At 38.4% G+C, this 21,109-nt stretch overlaps 3 protein-coding genes across 5 annotated transcripts; 1 reads left to right on the top strand and 2 right to left on the bottom strand.

Annotated features, from left to right (window-relative positions):
- Nucleotides 1–5,206: 5,206 nt before the first annotated feature.
- LOC150069622 (keratin-associated protein 15-1-like) lies at nt 5,207–5,721 on the bottom strand. The gene has a single exon (XM_090333526.1). It carries the CDS (start codon nt 5,719–5,721, stop codon nt 5,251–5,253), a length of 471 nt encoding a protein of 156 aa, XP_090189652.1. The 3' UTR covers nt 5,207–5,250.
- A 3,652-nt stretch (nt 5,722–9,373) lies between these two features.
- Nucleotides 9,374–9,868, top strand: LOC150069621 (keratin-associated protein 14-like). The gene has a single exon (XM_090333516.1). It carries the CDS (start codon nt 9,374–9,376, stop codon nt 9,866–9,868), a length of 495 nt encoding a protein of 164 aa, XP_090189642.1.
- A 7,402-nt stretch (nt 9,869–17,270) lies between these two features.
- LOC150069620 (keratin-associated protein 13-4-like) lies at nt 17,271–17,921 on the bottom strand. Of its 3 annotated transcripts, none has more exons than XM_090333503.1 (2): nt 17,674–17,921; nt 17,271–17,613 (listed from the first exon to the last, which is right to left on the bottom strand). In XM_090333503.1, exons 1-2 carry the CDS (start codon nt 17,916–17,918, stop codon nt 17,271–17,273), a joined length of 588 nt encoding a protein of 195 aa, XP_090189629.1. In that variant the 5' UTR covers nt 17,919–17,921. The 3 variants fall into 3 exon arrangements, with proteins under 3 accessions (XP_090189629.1, XP_090189620.1, XP_090189610.1); XM_090333494.1 differs by having other exon boundaries at nt 17,271–17,657; nt 17,706–17,921; XM_090333484.1 differs by having other exon boundaries at nt 17,271–17,921.
- Between the last annotated feature and the right edge of the window lie 3,188 nt (nt 17,922–21,109).

Below are 21,109 nucleotides of genomic sequence, written 5' to 3'. Positions count from 1 at the left end.
ATCTATTATTTTTATTATTCAACATTCATTACTTTTCTCTGATAGCATCTGAATAGATCATTATAACACATATGAATATAAATTCCATGTTCATATACAATACTGGAATATTTGCTGAGTAAGTAGCTTGATATTATTTCTAATTTATGAAGTATAGAGATATTTAATAGTCATCCATCTTTCATCATACTTCATTCATTATTGGAGTAATAATACATAAAGCATACATTATACTATGTCATTTAATCAATGTTCCTACTTCCCTCCCAAAAGGGCTCAAGCCAATGTCCTCGGTTAAGAACTCCCTCACACAATTAATTCCATCTACTACAGGGATTTGATGCAGGAAATAATTTTGCCTGTATGGAAGAGGACCTGTCTATATGGCAATATATTTTCTATATGGAAATGATTTTGGTGGCTACAATTGGGGGTTGCTATGGGCATCTATTGGGAAGGGTTCAGAGGGTGCACAGAACCCTAGCCAAATGAAGAAGTTTTCAGCCCAAATGTCAACAGAGCCCAAATCTATCAAAGCTGCCAAGACCTGAATGTCTGGCTAAAATACAACAGATGAAGAAGGGTGATAACAGAATGATATAATAAGAAAGAAAATGAAAGAATGAAATAAGCAGGAGAAATTAGATGGCCAAAAAAGTACCAAATAAATGAATCTGTTGCAATCCTGTTTTTGAATCAAATTTTCTAGATATTGCCCTGGTTTGAGTTGGGTTACCAGCAGAGCCGGGAGAAGAGCTGTGTCATTAGCAGAGTTTCACTGGAGAGTATGGGGGATCATGGGAAAATTGATGACTTTCAGAATGTGGATAGACATTTTGTTGAAAAGTTTACTTATTCCAGCAAGCAACAGTGAAATTATGCTAATATTCAAGCTTATAAATTGTATGTATGAATCTAAGCGAAATGTCTAAAAACTGGAGTGTAATTTAACAAACTGATAGGATAATAGATTGCAGGTTCAAGTTTTAATTTACTCTGACTTTATGTCTTGCATAGTCATATAGACTGTTTTGATGAAATAGTCTGTTAGCCTAGATTTTCTAGGAAATACAGACAGTGATGTTCATTTTATTTGTCAACTCCACTAGACTATACTGCCTGGATGTTTGATTAAACAGTAATCTTGACGCTGTTGCGAAAACACTTTGTGGATGTGATTCACATTTGCACTCAGCTGACTTTAAGTAAAAGAAGATTGACCTTGATGATGATTCAACAGCACAGAAAAAGGCTTTGAGAGCAAAATAAATTCTCAGGTAAGAATTTTTTTTGTCTCTAATGGTTGTAGAAACCTTGTCTGAGTGTCCAGCCTTTCAGCACCCTACAATCACGCTAATTACTTAAATTTTTTCTGGTGCACAAAATTTGTAGGCAGGCAGAGAGAGAGAGAGAGAGAGAGAGAGAGAGAGAGAGAGAGAGAGAGAGAGAGACAGACAGACAGACAGACAGACAGACAGACAGACAGACACAGACACACACAGAGACAGACATAGATAGAGAGACAGATAGAGACAGGCATAAAGACAGAGAGAGACAGACAGAGAGACAGAGACAGAGACAGACAGAAGAAACACATGCAGAAACACAGAGAGAAATAGAGAAATACCCACACAGAAACCTTTTTCCTAAGAAATCAGTCCTTATGTCATATATTAATGTCCTATGTTAATTTCACTTCTACAACAACATATTATAGACTAGGTAGTTAAAAAATGTATTTATTTAAAGCTCAAGGTACTAGAAAATTCAGGAGGACCTTTTTTCTTGGCAAAGGCTAGAAAGAAATAAACAACTCTTTCAATGGAATACCAATCTGAGCATGGTAGGTCCATCTTCAAATAGAAATTATATCCCAAGGATCCCATTTCCAAATATTCTCAATGGACTTAGGTGTTTCAAAAGGTAAGTTGGGAGACACAGACATTTAATTCAGAGGATGCAATAACAGACTAGTCTGTACCAAATGTGTGGTATCAGTGTAGTACAAAGAGCTAATTGAAGTAACCAATGTCACCAGACAATCTGGTAAAAGGGCAAAACAAAGTACTCAAGTATACTGAAGAATGTACATTCCCAGATCATGATTTTTGTTTGTGGTGTCTCTGATAAGGGGTGTTAGAAATGAGAGTCTGAACTCAAATACTTTAAAATGGGTCTTTCAAGGCAGAGAACTAAGTGTGGCTGGAGTCATTGTAGAATAATTTAGAATGTTATGGGTAGCAAAAAGCAGATACTGACAAAAAAATTGATACATAAACTTTTGGCTAATTAGGAAGTTGTTTATTCACGTCTTCAGGCCATCATCTCCAGTAAAATCAATCTATAGGAATTTCCTGAAGCATGTGTTTAAAGTGACTTTTGGAGAGTTTCATTTTTCTTCTTTTAAGCAAACGTTCTCTACCTTGAACAATTAAGTCATTTTGACCTGGTGGTCTAAAGCCATCATAGTGAGACAGATAACCTTGCTTGTCATGGTCCTTAGGTAGAAGGCACAGCAAAGTGAGGAAATGTTAACAAGGAAAACCCAAGGCAATCTCTTCCCCTCCATCACTAGACTGTGGAAGCTTGTGACAGGCAAGAAGTGGGGGTAGAGCCTTGGTGTGGTGCTAAAATTGTGCTAGATTAACTACTCTTTAAAAAATAAGAACTGTTCTTTCTGTCTTAAGGTTGTCATACATTTTCCCTTCATAGTATTCAATCAAGGATTCAGAGTAGAGAAAGAACTTTTCTATCAAGTATAAAGTTCAGTGATGTTAGAGAAATAGAATAGTTTTCCAATTTTTCCCTACTGTGGTTATCCTGCTTAATTGTGTCATCAGCTAAAGTCAGATATAACTACTTAATAAGTCTAAAATTCACCTTAATTTTCAGTTATAACGTTAGACCTACATAGGGGCAAAGTACTTGAACTTCATGAATGAAAAGACAAGAGAGGATACTTACTTTAATTCATATATAATTCCTTGGTATTATTTAATTTATTATGTCACATAACTTACCAGTGTTTTGTGTTAGTTAAAAGAATCAGTATTGTGAATGTGAGAGCAATAGAAATGCTTTTTAATCATTTCCCCTACTTTTGAGAATATTTTTGATTGACTGACTGCACTAACAACCAATCTTTCAAACTCCCATCCCATTTGTGTCAAGGTGAAAGTTTGTCCTTGGCCAGCCAATGAGCTTGGAAGAATACTAAAGCCCCTTATCTTTTTTAAAGGATGTAGGACTCCCTTAGAGCAGATATGTGAAACTTTTTAGAAGTTTCTTCTAAAGCTGGCCATTGGTGGCTCACACTTGTAAGACTTGCTACCCAGGAGACTGAGATGTAAGAATCAAGGCTTAAAGCCAGTTGGAGCTGAAATGTCTGTAACTTTTATCTCCAACAAACTACATAGAGAAATCTGGAAGTAGTGCTGTGGTTCAAGTGCTAGAAGTGCTAGTCTTGAGCAAAAGAAGCTCAGGGATAGCATCTAGGCCCTGCGTTCAAGTCCCAGGACTAGCACACACAATAAATAAATAAATTAATTATTAATTAAAAAAATAAAAATTCTAACAAGCCCAGAATTTTGGAACTAGCTTCAAATCCCAACTACTTGAGAAACTGAAGCAGAATGGTTTCAAGACAAAAGGCAACATAGAGTAAGAAAGCAGGGCTCATGCCTGTAATCCTAGCTACTCAGGAGGCTGAGATCTGAGGATACTGGTTCAAAGCCAGCCCTGGCATTAAACATGAGACTCTTATCTCCAATTATTCACTAGAAAAGGGAAAGTGGGGCTGTGGCTCCAGGGTAGGGCAGAAGCCTTGAGCTGAAGAGCTCAGGGACAATACCCAGACCCAGAGTTCAAGCCCCAACACCCACAAAAAGAAAAAAAAATATTAAGAAAAAGGAAGCTTGGTCTGTAACTTTTGGCAGAGTGTATGTATACCTCTGGATTCAAGTCCCCCCACCAAATTAACCCAACTTTCTATCCTCTTCACAGAGGAAAGATCAAATATGCATCACAGCAAGATGGATGACCTCTAGTTAGATGGTCAGCCTTCCCTTCCCTCCTCTCTCATTCCACCGGCAGCCTTCTTTCTAAAAATTCCAACTGACAATATGATTTATTTCAGATCAAGTGGTGACTTGCACTTTTTCCTCTTTGTAATGATGAATTATATACTTTTTTCTCAGATTTTCTTTCTTTCTTTCTTTCTTTCTTTCTTTCTTTCTTTCTTTCTTTCTTTCTTTCTTTCTTTCTTTCTTTCTTTCTTTCTTTCGCCAGTCCTGGGGCTTGAATTCAGGGCCTGAGCACTGTCCTTGAGCTTTCTCAAGGCTAGAACTCTACCACTTGAGCCACAGCACCACTTTTGACTTTTTTCAGTGTATGTGGTACCAAGGAAGCAAACCCAGAGTGTCGTGCATGCTAGGCAAGCACTCTAGCACTAGGCCAAACTCTTTCTTTTTGTTTCCACTGAATTTCATGTTCTTATCTTCAATTTTGACATCAATGGTAGTAAGAAAAATTTGGTTTGTACGCACTTTTTTTTTGCCACTCCAGGGGCTTGAACTCAGGGTCTGGGCACTGTCCTCGGGCTTTCTCAAGCTAGTGATCTACCATTTGAGCCAGAGCTCCACTTCCAGCTTTTTCTGTAGGCATTTTTGAAAGGGAGAGAATTTGTGTCTTTGCTCAGTATAAGGCCTGCCATAAACTCTAAGCTCAATAAATAGTTTTTTGCATGGATGTTCTACTAGTAACATTTCTGAAGTGATTATGTGAACAAAGGTAATCATGAAGGCAAATACATCTCTAGAAAATGTCATGTGCTATGTCATATATTTGAAATTTTCAGAGTCCCTGTTTTTGTTTAAAAATACATTTATGACATATATGAAAGAGAGAAAACTGAACCTGAAGACAAGAGAAAGTATGGCCTGTATATAATACATGCATTTTTTTAAAAAAAATCAGAGTACCAGAATTCATGCTGCGGAGAAAAGTTTATTTAGAACGAGAATAAAGTTTCAAAAACAAAAGATGGCAGTAGAAAAGATTCTAAATGTGAAAGTAAGAATTGAAATTAAGCTAAATCTCACATCAGAGATAGGAAACATCATAGGCCAAGTTTCCTTAGTCCCTCGAAAGATATCATTTCCTTCCGGAACTGGGATCCTCACATGGCCAACCATTTACCGAAGCTTCAAGTTTTTTTAAGGCACTGAAGAAATTATGAGAGAACGGGCATGTCTAGTAAGTTGATCCGAAGAAGCGAGAGCCACAGGTCGGCTGGAAATAAGATGACTGGTAAGACTTAGAAGAGAAGAAAGTTGGGCGGTGGTAGCTGGAACCATATCCAAGAGACTGGAAGCCAGTGTTGCCATAACCAAAAGATCCGAAGCCAGCGTTGCCATAGCCAGAAGATCCAAAGCCACCATTGCCGTATCCAAAAGATCCGGTGTAACTGGTGTGGCAGGGCCTGGAGAAGATGAAGTTCTTGGGGCGGAAGCAGGATCTACCCTCCATACTTGATGCCTCGAAATCAGTGGGTTCAGCAAAGTTCTCCTGTTGTCCACCAAAGAAAGCAGAGCCCAGCTGGAAGGGTCTTTGGGAGTAGATTCCACTGCTGGGGTAGAAGGAATGATGGTTGGAAACTGGGTACCTGTGGTAAGCTCCCAGGGACTGGGAGGAGAAGTTTCCAGAGTTGCAGACGTAAGACATGCTGTCTGGAGTTGGATTTCAGTGGAGCTGCAGTGAGCAGATGGAGTATGAATGCCACCTTCTGCACTGCCTTCTTATATACCCTAGATGCGGCTGCACTAGCATGTGACCACTTTAACAAGAATGCTTAATTAGGCTCCAGTAAAAATGAAATCACTTAACCTTCAAAGCACTTCTTTATGAATGAAGACTTCTAAGTGAAGGAATTTCATTAGTCTTTTTTTTTTTCAAAGCAATTGTTCATGAAACAAAAATGCTAATTTCTCATTCATGTACCTCGGGTAGAATGAAAATCAGCATAATTATATTTCTAAGATTGGCCCTTTATTCATGCTGACCTTCAGGATGATAGGTCAAATGAACAACACTGGGAAAGCCGGAAAACTATTTCACAATCTGAAGAGAACAATGACAGTGATCCAAGTTAAAGAACATAGTTGAGAGAGAATGGAATAAAAGATCCTCATATCCATTTCTTCTATATCTTGTAGACATCACAAAAGAAGAAATTCTGTAACAATTCTTACTTGGTAAGAGTGATAAAGTAATACATTTGACACAGATATGGAAATGAATGTTAAATAAAAATTCCACCACGGAAAATAAATGTTCTTATCGTATAAGTTGCCAAATTGCTGTGGACAAGAGTATGTAAGGTTCTTGAATATGAATATTCAAGATTTTCAGGAGTGAAAATCATATTGTAAAATTAAATCAGGGAATCTCTTCTGAATTTACTTGAACCTTCTTTCCTTCTTTCTGCCTTCTTTTGTGTATGCTTGCTTTCTTGTTAGCTTCTTGCTTCTCTCTCTCTCTTTTTCTCTTTCTCCCCCATCACCATTATCTACTTTTGGTAATGATGGAGATTAATTTTAGGGCTTTGTGCATAAGAAGGAGAAACTATTCTACCACTGAGATGCATATCTAGCCTCTTCATTTGCTCCTTAAGTGAAGTCAATAATGAATAAACTTGATTATCCAAACCTTTTCATTCTTAAAAGTTTAAGTCATTTTGTCCTCATTGATATCAATGAGAATAAACTAGCAAACACTATAGATAACATTTGTGGCTTTACTCCATCGATTTATGACCTCTCAGAAAATGGAACTTTCACAACACAGGATTAAGAAAAACAAGAAACGTGGAAGGCATTTATCATGCAGACTTCACAGCAGGATCAGAGAGTCAAAGAATTCATAACCACACTGAAATACAAATTAGAAAGGGTGTCAAGAGAGACAAAAATAATACAGTGTAGCCATCCACTGATAAATCCACTCCTCCTAGAAGAAGCAATACTGCTGGTTTCTCCCAAAAAGTTCACCATAGTGAACTCAATATATAGCACAAGAAATGGCTCAGGTGAAGGGACTGAGCAACTTAAAACATCCATCTTCAGGACTAGTAAAATGATACACTGAATATGTGTTGAGATTCCTTCTATAAACATTATGACCACTACTAAGTGGAAGTTTTAGGAAGTGGCACTGTGGTTCCAGGGATAGGGCTGTCGCCTTGAGCTGAAGAGCTCAGGGACAGTGCCCAGGCTCACAGTTCAAGTCCCATGATGGACCAAAGGGGGGAAAAAAAAAACACTAAGTGGAAGTTTTAAGTAAAAGTCTAAAACAATTGAGTTTTTCAAACTGAACATTCTGGGGCAATCCAATCAGGATGTAGCAACAAGGATTCTAATCTTGTAGAAGACTGGAGCTCCTTGCCAAACTCTCAGTGTAGACTCTACAAATCTGAACTTGGATATTGACAAATCAATCTTGTAGAAGATTGGAGCTCCTTGCCAGACTCTCATGGTATACTCTACAAATCTGAACTTGGAAATGGACAAATCAATCTCCAATCACATTCCATTCCTTACAATTTCATATCTTGACTCTATTTCTAAAATATACAATTGTTTTTCATTAGGCTTTGTCAGTATGAACAAGAACCATTCTAGCAGTTCCTAGCACTTATTTTTCAGTGAAATATTAATAAGAAAATATCTGCATAAACAACAACAAAAATGAATTTGCTAGATTGTTTTCAGTCTTCCTTTTCTATACAAAAATATTCGTTGAAATCAGATATTAAAGCAACTTGGAACATTATCTTCTCAAAAAATAATAATGTCCTTCCTCTTCCTTAAATGTTATTTTATTATCTTTAAGTTGTTGCACAAAGGACTTGCCATTTCACAAAGCAGTTTATGAATACAATGCATCTTTATCAGTGTTGTCCCATTCAACAAATAATGTTCTCTAATCCAAACACTTTGGTTCAGAAATGGAAGGGAAACATTTTTCAGTGAAAATGAATGTATTGATATGTGTGTATAAGCACAGAAGGAAAAACCTTTCTAATCTCCTCTCTTCAGCCACTTAACCAATCTTTATTATATACAAGATCTTACACAGAGTGAAACACAAATCACAAAAGAAAAGAAAAAGCCGATTGTGGAGAGTCTGGCCTGTAATCCTAGCTGAGATCTGAGGAGCAAGGGTCAAACCCAGGCATAAAAGGACCTGAGACTCTTATCTCCAATTAACCTCTAGAAAATGGGAAGTGGGACATGGCTCAAGGGTAGGGCGGGAGCCTTGAGCTGAAGAGCTCAGGGACAGCGTCCAGGCCCAAAGTTCAAGCCTTATGATCCATACACACACAAAGAAAAAACAAGAAGACCCTTGCTTTAGAAATTTCGTAATACTTGTTAGAAACACTCAAAGACAACAATTTAAATCAAAGGTATATGTGTTGCTCTCTGAGGTGACAGAAGAACCTTTTGCCAGCATCTTCAGCTCAACACTTCAAGAACATTCCATTTTAAGGCTTTCTCTAGAAGTTTTCTAGGTTCTGGGGAATTCTTTCAGTGTGCAACATAGACTCTGATGACAGACAGAAATAGATTAAGCATGTTTGCCACATGCTTTGTTGTTACTTTTAATGCCATTTCTGCATCTTAGCTGGAGAAGCTATCATTTTCAAATAGTATAAGGCCATTTATGGCATTTAGGACGCAGCACCATAAACACACGTCCTTACAGAACAGCAGAAAAGCTAGGAATGAATCTCAGCGGTCTGCCTTCAGCTTTGAACAGGAACACAGGGCATACGGGAATCTCTCAGTTAATGTTTCCCTGAAGCCAATCAAATTGAGGTCCATTTCAAAAGCAATGCCCTATGCTCCTTGCAAATCAGTTTGGGGCTGGTGCGTCACCCAGCAAGCTTGCCCCTTCATAATCAATGCTTGTTTTTGTGGAAAAGAAATGACTCTGAAGACATCCGTGAACAACTTGGTGAGCCAGATGGCAGATTGTGAAAGAGGAATCAATTATTTTTAATTAAGACAGCTTCTCGCAGCCCCGACACGGTCGACCTCGAAGGCGACTTCCCAGGTGATCTTCGCAAGGGGAAGATGAATAACAGCTTTGAAGATTCAACAGCAACACCTGAATTTCCAGGCCACACACATTCCTGTGCTTTCCAATTGGAAAAACCACAAAAATGGACACGGCGTGACTGCCGAGGCCTTTTCGATGCAGTTCAAAGCACGTGTTCACAGGTAGGGGATGACACAGCCCAGAAGTGATAAAGGTATATAAATGCTTCACCCAGTCCAAGAGGCCCCATTCCAGCTCTGAACCTCTTCCCCTCAACATGTCCTACAGCAGCAGCTCCGGACACTTCTCTCGCTCCACGGGAGGTTTCCTGCAGTACCCAGTCTCCTTCTGTGGCTCGTCCTATCCCCCAAATTACCTACAGGGCATTGGTCTCCCATCGCCCATCACCACCCAGCTGGGCTACAGCGGTGGTCAGGAGACCTTCCACGAACCCACCGGCTTCCAGTCCACCTGTGCGCTGCCCAGTCCCTGTCAGAGAAGCTGGAGATGCCCCAAAATCTCCACCTTTTACCGACCCTACCAGACAGCTCTCTTAGGGGCCCTGGGTGTTAGCACCAAGGGATCCCAGTCTTTTGCTTTGGGCTCCCCATCCCTGGGCTTTGGGAATCGTGGCTTCCAATCAGTGGGCTGTGGTCCCCAGTCTTTCTCATCCCTGTATTTCAGACCCAACGTCTATCGTCCCACCTACTTCTCTTCTAAAAGCTGCCAGTCTGTTTCTTACCAACCCGGCTATGGATCTGGCTGCTACTAACCCTGTATTGGAGAAATCCGGTATGTCAACAGAACAGCTATTATCTGAATCTCGCTGTTGCTTGATCTCCTTTGTTCGTAGTGTAGACATTGGAACTATCCGTACCCTCGTGAATTAGGAAAAGCTAGAGTTACAGTAATGGAGGAAAGAGGCCGAGACTGAATTCTTTCTCATGATATGGACATGCAATCATAGAAGCACAATTATTTCTGGTCTGTCTTAAGTTTTGCAAAGTAAAAATGTTGCAAGTTCAAATAAAATATGTATATAGTTTGCCATTTTAAATATTTCTTAATATTATTTATTTATTTGCTCTTAAATTTCCTCTCTAAAATGAATTCTAAATATCTGGCTATGTTTTTAATTGTCTACATTGATACTCAGAATGTTCCAGCAAGGTGCTAGTGGCTTACATCTGTAGTCCTAGAACCCCAGGGGTATGAAATCTAAAGATTGCACTCTGAAGCAGCCCAGGACTTAAGTTCAAGCCCCAGTACATGCACAATGCCCCCTCAAAAACAAACAAAAACAAACAAACCTTTCAAATTTAAATAGTTAAAATATATTTTTTTTATTTGAAAGGAGTGTTTTCAACTTCCATGCTTGTGTATATAATTTGCTTACCTGATTTATCGTAGAATAAAATAAAGACTACACATATTTTTAAATCCTAAACTCATGATTCATTGTGATTTCTGTGACACAGAGTTATAAAATTTTAATATTATTTGTGAAATGGTAACAATTTTCAAGGACTATTAAATTATTTTATCTAATTTTGACCAAACTTATTCTTATAAGCTAGGCATAAGAGGCTCACATCTGTAATCACAGTTACTCAGAAAGCTGAGATCTGAAGAACACAGTTCAAATCCAGACAGTTCAGGAAAGTCCAAGAGACTCTTATCTCCAATTAACAAAAGAAGTAGAGCTGTTGCTCAAGGTGGTACAGCACTGTCCTTGAGCACAAAAGCTTAGAGATAGCACACAGAACCTTATTTCAAGCCCTATTCAAATATATACGAATGTAAGGGAGGAAATGAATCAGAAAGAAGACATTAGTGTGTTACGTGAGGTGAGGGGTTCTTGTCCCATAGCCTTACTTTCCTTAATGTAAATTTCTAAATAAAATTACTAATACATACCAACATTTATTAGCAAGTAGCTCACACATTTTCCAAATCATTGATTCTATAAATTTGGTATAGTCTCAGTTTTGTTCTGTTTTCATGGTTGTTTGGTTAATTGCATTTATTTGAAAGAAAATATTATCTCACACAAATACAAATATTCTCTTGTAGATTTCAGCTAAATATCAAGGCAGTTGGTTACAGTTGAATCATCAAGCATGTTCTAAGTTTTTATCTTTTATGACAACACTAAGATTATAAAAGGTACAGTTGATTTAGTTGCTTAGCAACAGGGTCACCATATATTTTGATTTATCCTTTTCTGTCTCAGTTACAGAATTTTAGAATAATTTTAATGCATAGTTATTGAAATTTTTACCCATACATAAAGACTTAGTTGGAATAAATGATTGATTTTTTGGAGACCTTCACCTTATTTGCATCACATATTAATCTAGTTGATACTACACACACACACACACACACACACACACACACACACACACACACACATATATAATGAAATTTTAAATCTATTATAAAAATTGGAAAGAGTAATAAACAAAATTGAGCTGTTGTTTTTCTTAATCAAAGACGGGATGCCGAGGAATCACTGGGAAGATAAATTACATTCAAATACAATTTACACAAAAAATCCACACATTTAACTACTTAGGTTGAGAGTAAATTATTTCTTGTCAACTAGCCGGTGGTTCTGTACTGTTGCACTCCTGCATCAATATTTATGAACCACCAGTAGGTGGTGGTAGAGGGAATTCTAAAGATGACTGGTTAGGTGTACTTGAAGTTAGTGCATTATATTGATCAAATGGTCTTGCAGCATACAAATGAACTAAATTCCCTTACTATAGTGACTTGTGTATATATTGGGTATATATTTAAAAGTAGCAAGTAGCAAACAATTAAAGATTACCCCATACCACTTTGATTTCAAAACTTTCATTTAGATAAAAATGATTTCACTCATGTTAAATACTAAGTTTTTATTTTTTTGTGAAAGGATAAGGGAATAGCGAGTAGTACCCTCCATTAGCTAAATAATAAAATTCATTAAGGGTAAAATAAAATAAAATGAACTTCAGTGATTTTTGTCTCTTCTTTTAGTACAAGGAATCCAAATGAAGCTATGGCAAGGCTCACCTCTTTCCTCTCAACCTCCTTTGGTTGTGCTAGCGTTTGAGCAAAGGCCTCGGGCTTGCAAGGTTGGTGTTATACCATTTATGTTGCACCCTGCTTTTTTTTTGCCAGTCCTGGGCCTTGAACTCAGGGCTTGGGCACTGTCCTTGGGATCTTGGGCTTTCTCAAGATTAGAGCTCTACCACTTGAGCAACAGCACAATTTCTGCCTTCTTTCTTATGTATGTGGTACCAAGGAATCAAACCCAGTATTCGTGCATGCTAGGCAAGCTTTCTGCCATTAGGTCAAACTCCCGGCCCCTCCAGCCCTGCTTTTGACTGCTATTTTGAAGGTTGAATCTTGTGGACCTTACCTTTGCCTTTTAAGGTGCTAGCATTATATATCTGAGCCACCTGAACCTGGATTCACGTCATCCCTTTGATATTGCCAATGTAAATTCATTCAGAGTTTGTCTTTGATGATACAGTTATCTACTGTCTCAGGAATCATAGGAGTCATAGATTCTGGTTATGAGCAATAACCAGATAATAATGTAAGAATCTCATTAAGAAATGTATTTGAAATTGTGCTAATAAAATGAGTATTATTTCCAATTAAGCTACTAAGTACAAATATTAAAATGGAAACAATAATCATATATATTCAAAGTTATACTAGAAATGTTTGCCCTATCTTTGTCAATCACTGCTATTGTATTATTATCTCTGAATTCTGGATTTTGTTATTTCTGATTCATTGCTAGCATTATTTTATCTAACCAAGCCTATGAAAGAAATTTTCTTTTTCCTTTTGGATTTTATATTCTTCCATGTCAATGTCTCAATCTTTTTAGTATTATTTCTTCTTATACTACTAATAGTACCTTATTATACTACTTTACTCAAAGACTAGTCTATGACTAGATCTTGATTGACTGCTCTACTTCAATCCCTCTCTTCACATGAAGAATTCAGTTTGTAATGCTAATGAGATGTCACAAGAGATGGGCACTTTTACTATTTTTATTGATATTATTAAATATTATTGAAAAGGACATATGATATTGATCATCTTCATTTCTATATCTGCATAAGCTAAATTATATTAAAAAGGGCCATTAAAATTAACAATACAGAGGAATTCTAGCTACTTGTATTGAAGGTGAAACCAATCACCCGGCTGAGAATTCTGTAATTCTCTATATCCAATGAACCAACAGAATGTTGGGTTGGCAGTATGCTTCAAGTGGTACATCACAGCTGTGTGTACCACAGTCTGTGGTACTCTGAGTTGAACCACAGTCCTGGCACACACATGAGCACATACACATGAGCATACACACATACACACACAAACACATACACTTAATGATATAAAATTTGGCACATACACAAGTTTCCAATAATTTCTTCCTGAGCTGAGCAGCCACCAAATGTTTTTGGATCTTTTTTTTTTTTCTTTTTTGCCTATCCTGGCTTGAGCTCAGGGCCTGAGCACTGTCCTTGGACTTTCTCAAGGCCAGGCCAGAGCTCTTCCACTTGAGCCTCACACCATTTCCGGCCTTTTTCTATGTATGTGCTACTGAGGAATTGAACTCGGGTCTTGGTGCATGCTAGGCAAGCACTCTACCATTATGCCAAACTCCCGGACCTCAATCTCTTATTTGTGTAACTGCATAAATACTAAACAAATTTGTTTAATATTACTCATGGGACTAAAGAAAAATAGATGTAGTAGAAGATTGAAACTATTCATACTAAATAATTTCCATAAGAACAAAAATGCTACATACTTTGTGGCTGTACTTCATATTGAAACATTCATTTAAGCATTTGTGTTCTGACAGGGTCTTTATCTACAAACAAGTGTTAGAGTAAAAAGAAAATCTAGCTTTCTCTCACATGTGAAAGGTTTATCGTATATAGTTTCTGGCCCTCTCCCAGGGATGTTCAAGTGAGTAATGAAAAATTTGTGCCTTATATTATTTTATCCCATTTAGTATACTTTTAATGACTATCCTAAGCGTAGCTAAAGAAGACCCTTGCATGTGTATTTCCACCAACATGCACAAGCAGCATCGTGGTATCTAAAGATTGCTGATTAAGTATATTTGAAGTTTAGTGCATTACATTGATCAAATGGTCTTGGAGCATACAAATAATTTAAATTCTCCTACCATAGTGGTTTGAGCATATAATGTTCTTTTTTTCCATATACGTTTTATTGTAATTAATAGAAGGGTTACATGATATTTGCCAGATAGAAGGTGCATTACTTCACATACATTGATACCCTTTCACATGTCTTGGTCCCCATTTCCCTTCCCCCCCACCCCTACCTTTCATCTTGTTTTCCCCCCTTCCCTATCCAATTTCAAATAACCAAATACAAATATATCCAATATATCAGGTAACAAAGTGAGATACTGTAACAATATGAGATAACCAAGGGACAGCAAAAGAGATGAGAGATAACATAGTACCTTAAGGACAACAATCATTCATTATATGGCTTATGTTGAATAATGTTCTTTTAAAAGTCACAACTATTTGTCTTATTGATTTATTAGAACACAGTCTGTAAAACATTTAAGAGGGGCAAAAATTTTACTTTTTACAAGTATTAAAAGTTCACACTTGGTAAACAGAGTGCTCATCTCATCGTTCCCTTGCACTGTTACTACTTTCTACTAGATTTTGAGAAATCATATATTTTAGACTTGTTCAAACACTGGAACACAGTGGCAAACTCATCGCTTTTCCCTTTGTTCACATTTTGAAGAGGATAATTAAGCCATTCCAGGTGTTCTCATGACCTTGAAGGATTGGGTCCCAGTTGCTCATTATAAAATCCTTTGAGGTCCATACTAGGACTAATACATTCAAAAAATGTTGGTTTAGGGGCTGGGAGTTTGGCATAGTGGTGGAGTGCTTGCCTAGCATGCACAGAGACTCAGGTTCCATTCGTTGCTGTGACACATATGTAAAAAAAGCTGGAAGTGGTTCTGTGGCGCAAGTGGTAGAGTGCCAGCCTTGAGAAAGCCCAAGGACAGTGCTCAGGCCTTGAGTTCAAGCCCCAAGACTGGCAAAAAAAAGTTTATTACTTTGCAGGTGCTGCTACTAGCTTGATTGACATTAAGCCTTAGAGAAGCCTCTAGAGGTCACACGCATCCATTGATACCAATTAGATTGCTGAGGTTTTCCCTACATATTGGCAGATGAGGTTTTGGGATACCTCAGAGACCTGGAATTTGTACCAATCCACAAAGGTCCTGAGAGTTGCTCAAGGCTCATTGTGCTCTTGGTTAAAGAAATACCCTTAATCAGGAAGAGGAATGGCTGAGTCCAATTGTGCTCCAGGAAGCTGCAGATTTGATCAGGCTCTGTCTAGAATCCAAAAGGCTCTGCTGGCAGTGCACTTGATTCCATCCAGGAGCTGAAAGTGGATACATGCTGGCCTCCAGAAACCATGAGGAAATTTACTCCTTTACCTGAGCCAGAGGAAGAACCTCCATGTCCGTCTCAACTTCTCCAAGATGAGTGTCAGCTTCTACACTGGCAAGGCTCAAGGACTTCTGGTATTCCTGCAAATATGCAGTACATCTGGGGCAGCTGCAGCATCTGTAGGAGGTTCGTGTGCATCACATTTCCTTCCTTTACAGAAGGCTACCTGCCATTCTCAGGAGCCAGCCACCTTTGAAGATCTTGTCTCTGAGTTTTTGTCCACTGAAAGCAGCTGAGTTGTTGTCTCACTGTCCCTCAAGCACCTGCATCTGAGGAATGTGTTCATGGACTGCTTCAGTCTCAAGAGCCTGCGAACACTGCTGCAGCAAGTGGCCAGTACCCCGGAGACCCTTGCCCTGGAGGACTGTTCCATCACTGATGCCCAGCTCTTTCCCATGCTACCTTCCTTGAGTGAGTGCTCCAAGCTCAGCTTCTATGGAAACCACATCTCCATTGATGCCCTTCTTAATCTGCTGAGCCACAGGGCTAGGCTGGGCCATTTAAGCCAAGGCCTCTATCCTGCACCTTTACAGAGCTATCAGCGTCCAGATTGGTGTCTAGTGAACACTGGCCCTTGGAGATTTGCCCACATTAAGGCTCTGTTGCTGCCAACATTGAGAGCCCTACAGCCAAGCTAGAAAATCCAGATCTGTACTTACTTTTGTCTTTGCAAAAAGATTTGCAAACTGATTAGCTGGGCACCCCAAGGCAACTGGTTAGTCACAGAGGAGTGTCTTCCTGGTTTTTCTGCTCTGCCATATTAGCCATGTCTTGTCTCCTGTGCTCTCTTCTGAGCACTCTGATATGAAAGCTAATACTCAATTGCTTCCTCCAGGGGGCAAAATCTACAAAATTCAATGTGGGTGTATGAGACAGTGTGTTTGCACCTGACCTTTCCAGTTGAATAATACCTCTGGAGCCTACAGAGTTACTGAGTGCATCTGAGGTATATTCCTCCTGTGCACACACCATTAGGAAACTGAACTGAGTTGAGCATGGATAGAACTGGATAACTATCTTGTTTTTCTAAATAGCTGTAACCAAACACAAAGTCTGTGAAAATCCCTTACTCTCTGTATTTTCTTGTATCTCAAATAAAAATAATGGAAATGAAAAAAATACCCTTAAGTAGTTGACTTATGCAAGGTTTTGTGTTTGTGTAGGTCATATGAGATCGTATCTCATCATATGAGATATGGTATTCTTAATGTACTCATTTCTCTACAATTTGTAGTCATATTATGTTCTGTGAAGAACCTACTGCTTCTAATAGACTATCTCCAATGCCAGATAATAGCTGAAGCCCATTATAGTGGTTTACTAAAATTTCTCTAGTCCCTGAAGACAAAATTTGTACACATAAAACAATAATATAGACATTAATTTTAGGTGCCAGGTTTCATAAATTTATTGGATTAAATTCTCATTTCAACAGATCTTGAAGGAAAATCAAAGTGTATAAAGTGCAGAGATTAATATACAATTTAGGGTTATCCACTGATTTTAGGGTCTGCTAGAAGCTGAGGAGAAAAGAAGCTGTCAATGGAAGACTCAAAGAACAGTGGCTAGGATTGCCACTGAAAACAATGGTGGACATGACGCCAGGGTCAAGATTCATAAGAACATAGATGTTTAACAAGTAAATTCATAGAAACGAGACCCACAGGTTGGTCTGTAATCACAACACTGGTACATTCTAGAGGCTAAGTAGGGTTGTTGGAAGAATCTAGACCCATAACTCAGAGAAGGGAAGCCATAGACTCTATAACCCATGGATCCGAAGCCACTGGAGCCACAGCCCTGTGGGTAGCAGCTTCCAGATGTATAGAATGGAGAATAGGAGTATCTCCATCCAGACCCCAGCGAACAGGAGCTTCTAGAGCCAAACCCTAGGGGATGGCAGGCGCTGGACCTAAAGCCCAGAGACGCAGCATAAGTTGCACGGCTTGGACTGAAGAACCTGGACACCCTGGGGCTGTAGTAGGTCCTCTGGAAGGGACTGGACACCACGCAGGAGCTCTGGCAGGGACTGGACACCACGCAGGAGCTCTGGCAGGGACTGGACACCACGCAGGAGCTCTGGCAGCCTGTGGGCTCCCCACAGGTCTCCTGACAGACTCTGTGGAGAGAGGAGCCCAGCTGGCAGGAGTCAGGAGCACTGAGGTCAGTGCGGTAGACCAGGTTGCTGGGGAAGGAAGAGATGCAGGAGGAGCTGGAAGATGGCAGGCAGCCCCGAAGGGAGCGGGAGGAGAAGTTTCCAGAACAGCTGCTGTAGGACATGTTGAGAGGTGGGGTGAGCGCTGCTGTCAGTTCAGAGGAGAGGAGTGTGAGTTTTGGTGTCGTGCTCTGGACACTGGCCTTTATATCCTCCCAGCAGTAGGTGTGGTGGCCTTCGGGCTAATAGTCAACATGCCTGCAACTCCTTATTTACAATGCATTACTCGTAATCTTGCCAGAGCAGCAGTTGCATTTGAATAGTTTTCTGAGTAGTTTATTTATGAGTGCTATAACTTTGTTGTTATAGCAAAATCCAGTGGACTACTCCTTTGTTAGGAATGCTATGATGATTTAATATTAATGCCTATCTCATCATGGCAAAGGAAGCCCCTCCTATCTCTCTATTTTCTGTCTGCTTCTACTTTGTATTTACATCATGCTATGTCCATGAGTGCTTTTTCTCCTAGAAATGGAGAATTAGACAACATTAATTTTCTTCTGGCATACTGGATGGGTTTCCACCTGGATGGGAGCCTGTTTATTATAACCATCATTTTCCCAGTTGCTATCACCATCCATTCTCATTCTCCTCAATTACTTTGTGGTGATTTATGATAGTAGTCACAGAAAACTATTATATCAAGAACCACAATTACACAGTGTGTCTCACATTCAATGAAGAAAGACCAAAAACAGATAAAACACAGAGACTAAGATGGAGATTACTAGAAACTGAAAGAGATCTTGTATGTACTTAAGGACAAGGTGGCAACATAAGGACTTGTTTGGAACACTACCTATCATAAAAAACAAACTGATGGATCTATAGATAAGCCCAAGCCAAATATTTGTTTAATAAAGGCAAAATTTATACTTATGTTCTGTTTGTCTACTCTAGACATAATTCTTGTCCCACTGTGGTTTTGTTTGTTATTTCAAACATAATTGTAATCTTGCAAACAAATACTGAAGAATTAAATAGGGAACATGAGTTTTTAAGGCCAGGCTGAAGAATTGTGTGATTTTTTTCTTCAGGAACTGAGCCTCCTCACTGGAGTGCCTTTCTCACAGCCAGTTACTATGAAAAAAATATATTCTCCATTGACTTTCCTCTAAACCACTGCAATCCTGTCTGCACCAAATGTTGATATGTTTGAGAAGAATCTGCAAAGGCTCTAAAAATTCATCTCAGGCTATTTTATTTGTTCTGGAGAAAAGTGATCTCTACCATTATTTTTAACTGAATTATTCATCAACAATGAACAATTGGGATATTGCACAGGAAATGTATGATGAGGCTGTTCATGCAGAGACTTTTGATAATTTCATTGTATTTCCTACTAGTAGATTTTTTTTTATTTGTGGGCTTTGTTTCTAACAGAATCTCATCTGTGGTTGAAAATTATAGCTTTGGATAATCACCCACTTCTCCAAATTACCTACTTGCCATTTACAAGGGATTTTGCCTTCATTCATCATTTTGTATAGAACCCCAATAAATATAAGCTTGTACTTCCTATCTAGAGATTTCCCTTGGTTGACTGCATTATGGCATTTGTTAGCTAAAATATTCTTTTTATTATCCAATATTAAAATATTTAAACTCTGTATTGTCAGAAACGATGTAACTTGAGGATAGGGATGGGATTGGAAAACACAGGAGAGAAAGATGGGAGAAGTAAGCTTGATGGAGGTGTACCACACACATAGTGAGACTTGTGAATGACAATCCCTTTGTACAACTACTCAACTTTGTTTAAAAGGTAGCAAAGAGAGAGAAATGGAACATGTTCCCTCTCATTTGTGGAAGCTAGTCTAAAATACCACTGGACATGACAAACTACACAGGACTCTAGGCGCGTGTGTGCGTGCGTGTACACACACACACACACACACACACACACACACACACACACAGAGGCAATCAGATTAAAAGGAGGGTTCACCAAGGGGAGAATGTAAAAGCACATCTCCTCTGAGTATTTAAGATACTATTTACCAAAATGAATTCCTGGGAAATACACTTCTTATATTACTTATAAAATAGTTATTACTGCGGACAACATCTTAGTGATAGTAATAAAACTAGATTTTTAAAAAGTAACAAAACAAAAACATTCTTTCTGCAAAACTAGCATGGCTAGACTTGTGTTTAATGTTTGTTTGTTTGTTTTTAATGTACTTTCTCCAACACTGAAGCACTTTCTTCCAATTATATATTCTTGCTATTTTCCCCTAAAAGTTATTGTAGTGAAATTACAGGAGGTAAAGAAACATTGAAGATTGCTCATTGTTCAGAAAATACTAATGAGCATCTGTGTCTATCCATTTCTATAAATTTTTTCCAAAAAAGTTGAAAACCTGGGTTTAATAAAGAGCTGTTTATTTAGGAGGCAATGCCAATGAAAATTTAGAGGGAGAAGGAAAATGCGCCGGAAATGAAGGTATTCAAGAGATGGTGTGTTATAACGAAAGTCTCCACCATGTAACTAGGACCCAATTACAGGAGAATTCCTCACACGGGCATATCATGCTTAGGTGAATCTAAACATCCTTAGGTAGAATGTTCTAGTTATCAGGCTGTGCCAGATGAGTGCCCAAGAGATACCAGCAGGGTATTGACAGTTGTCACTGACCCATGGATAGGATATTGCTTTGATCAGTATAGATACAATAAAGAGGGGAAGAAACAAGACAGTGACTGGAAGGATAAAGTGAAATGAAAATAACTGATGAGTCTAAAGCCAATTGTGATACTGTAGGAAGCAGATACCTGTAGTGTGAAGTGGTGGACAGAGTTACAGACATAGCCAGGACACCTATATCTTCCCCACCTGAATTTGTTGAAATTTCTTCTCGTTAACTACAGTTTAATATAACAATTTTTTTAAAAAGGAATCCTTCACCTTACTCATCATATGTATTTGAGAAGATATAAATCTTTCAAGCCTATATAAAACTACCTATTGCAAATTGCTTTAAATATTATACCTTTCCCTGATGGACAAAGTATACTTACAATGTGTATTTATATATAAACTTATTTTTACATATCAAACATATATATTATACATGTTTATGTGTGTGGTCTGTGTATGTGATTTATATGTTAATATTTTCTCTGTACGCATGTATTCACATATACATGTATACTTCAGAGAAATACCAAAGTGTTGCATAATCACAGAGCTCTTACAAGAGTTCTTATAAACTCAAAAGAAATGTGGCTTCCCCTAGGGTGGCAGTCCCTTTAA

Source organism: Megascapheus bottae, chromosome 1, assembly GCF_031878675.1.
Source record: "Megascapheus bottae isolate mThoBot1 chromosome 1, mThoBot2.hap1, whole genome shotgun sequence".
Lineage (NCBI taxonomy): Eukaryota > Metazoa > Chordata > Mammalia > Rodentia > Geomyidae > Megascapheus > Megascapheus bottae.
Note: the sequence above shows the minus strand (reverse complement) of the source record. Positions and strands in the feature narration are given on the sequence as shown.